This window comes from Poecilia reticulata, linkage group LG7 (assembly GCF_000633615.1).
Source record: "Poecilia reticulata strain Guanapo linkage group LG7, Guppy_female_1.0+MT, whole genome shotgun sequence".
NCBI lineage: Eukaryota > Metazoa > Chordata > Actinopteri > Cyprinodontiformes > Poeciliidae > Poecilia > Poecilia reticulata.
In genome coordinates, this window is record NC_024337.1 from 6335754 (window position 1) to 6337277 (window position 1524).

The window sequence follows — 1524 nt, forward strand, 5'->3', positions numbered from 1 at the left end:
TATATATATATAAGAGGCTTGAGTCAACATAAACTGACTAAAGCCTTTTAACATGAGCCTCAAATGGATACGAGCATTTAGTGTCGCACCTCATTCAACAGCAGGCTATATTTCATTCAAAAGCTGTAGCTTTTAGGCACATCCAGACTGAACATCCCCAGACACGAGCTTTCTTCAGGCCTCTGCCTTTCTCGCTGATTCCTACTTTGAAGTTCTCTCCTCATGAAGGCTTTGCTCTGTCAAGTGGGATTTGCATATATGATGAGAATAATTGCCTGTCTGAAATTTGATGCTTCTTTTGGGGGAAATAGGCGCCCTTTCTTCTTTAGTGGGTGGTAAAAAGAAAAGAGCAAAAAAAAAAAAAAAGAAAGCGTCGCTAAAAATATCGTACTATCACCTTCTTAACCTGACGTTCCTCTCCTTCGGTGTTCCTTTTTTTAGGTTCTCCCCTATGGTTTTCCTCTACCTCAGTACTGTCATCCCATCCATTTGGTTTCTGGAGCTCAGCCTATTACAGTCCAAGTTGCCCCTCAACGCTTCCTCCGGCCATGAGCCTCATTCGCTGGCCCACATCCCCATCGCAGTGGTAAGCATCCCGTCACTAAACTGCCCTCCCCGCCTCGCGCCTTGTGTGGCCACATTAAAGCGACACCTGATAGCAGATAAGATTTAAATCTAGAAAAAAGATGGATAAACTATTAGTGGCAGGAAAAGTGTAATAGACACGCCGAGATAACGCTTGGATATCGTGCTGCTTGAAGGCTCAGATCTCCCTTGTGGGATGGTTTTAGTATGGTTTCTTTCATGTGGGATTTTTCTTTTGCCCTGTTCTGCGCAGAAGGACACGAAAACTTAAGTCATATTGTTGTCAAACTGAGGAAGCTTAAAAGTTACTGTGACAATATAATTTGAAAGATCAACAGCATAAGAAGCTGATCCACACTTTATTCTCCCATATTAAAAATAGAAAGGATAGATTATGATTTAAGGATTTAAGCAAATGTTGTTTTTTTTAATTGCCTTGCACCACAGACTTAAATGTATTTATTGGAATCTAATATGGTGCAAGACAAAAAACTGTAAAGTGAAATGAAAAGATCGGATGGTTTTAAAATGTTATTTTTTGCTAATGAAAATCGGTAAAGTGTGGAATGGCCTCTGATACTCTGATACTCCTAAATCTTAATTAGTAAACACCTCTCTGATTTATTATCTAAGTAAATCCAGTTTTTCTGTGAATTCTAACATCAAAATGTTATAATGGCCCAGTCAAAGCCCAGACCTAAATCCGACTCACAAATGTTGGTAAGGCTTGAAAATGGTTGTTCATGGACAAACTTAATTAGTGGGCCGGTCTCCTGCAACTTTTAAATGTGTCTCTGTTTCAACTCAACACACCTGAGTCAAATACTGAGGTCATTAGAGAACTTCCATCCATCCATCCATCCATCCATCCATCCATCCATCCATCCATCCATCCATCCATCCATCCATCCATCCATCCATCCATCCATCCATCCATCC

The 1524-nt window shown here is 40.4% G+C and overlaps 1 protein-coding gene across 2 annotated transcripts in view; it reads left to right on the plus strand.

Annotated features, from left to right (window-relative positions):
- LOC103467040 (transmembrane protein 26) overlaps positions 1-1524 on the plus strand; it is a 4707-nt gene that overhangs the window by 1658 nt on the left and 1525 nt on the right. For both annotated transcript variants that reach the window (XM_017305687.1, XM_008413090.2), the window contains exon 2: positions 442-586. In XM_017305687.1, coding sequence (XP_017161176.1) covers positions 442-586 — 145 coding nt within the window. The remainder of the gene's footprint in view (positions 1-441; positions 587-1524) is intronic.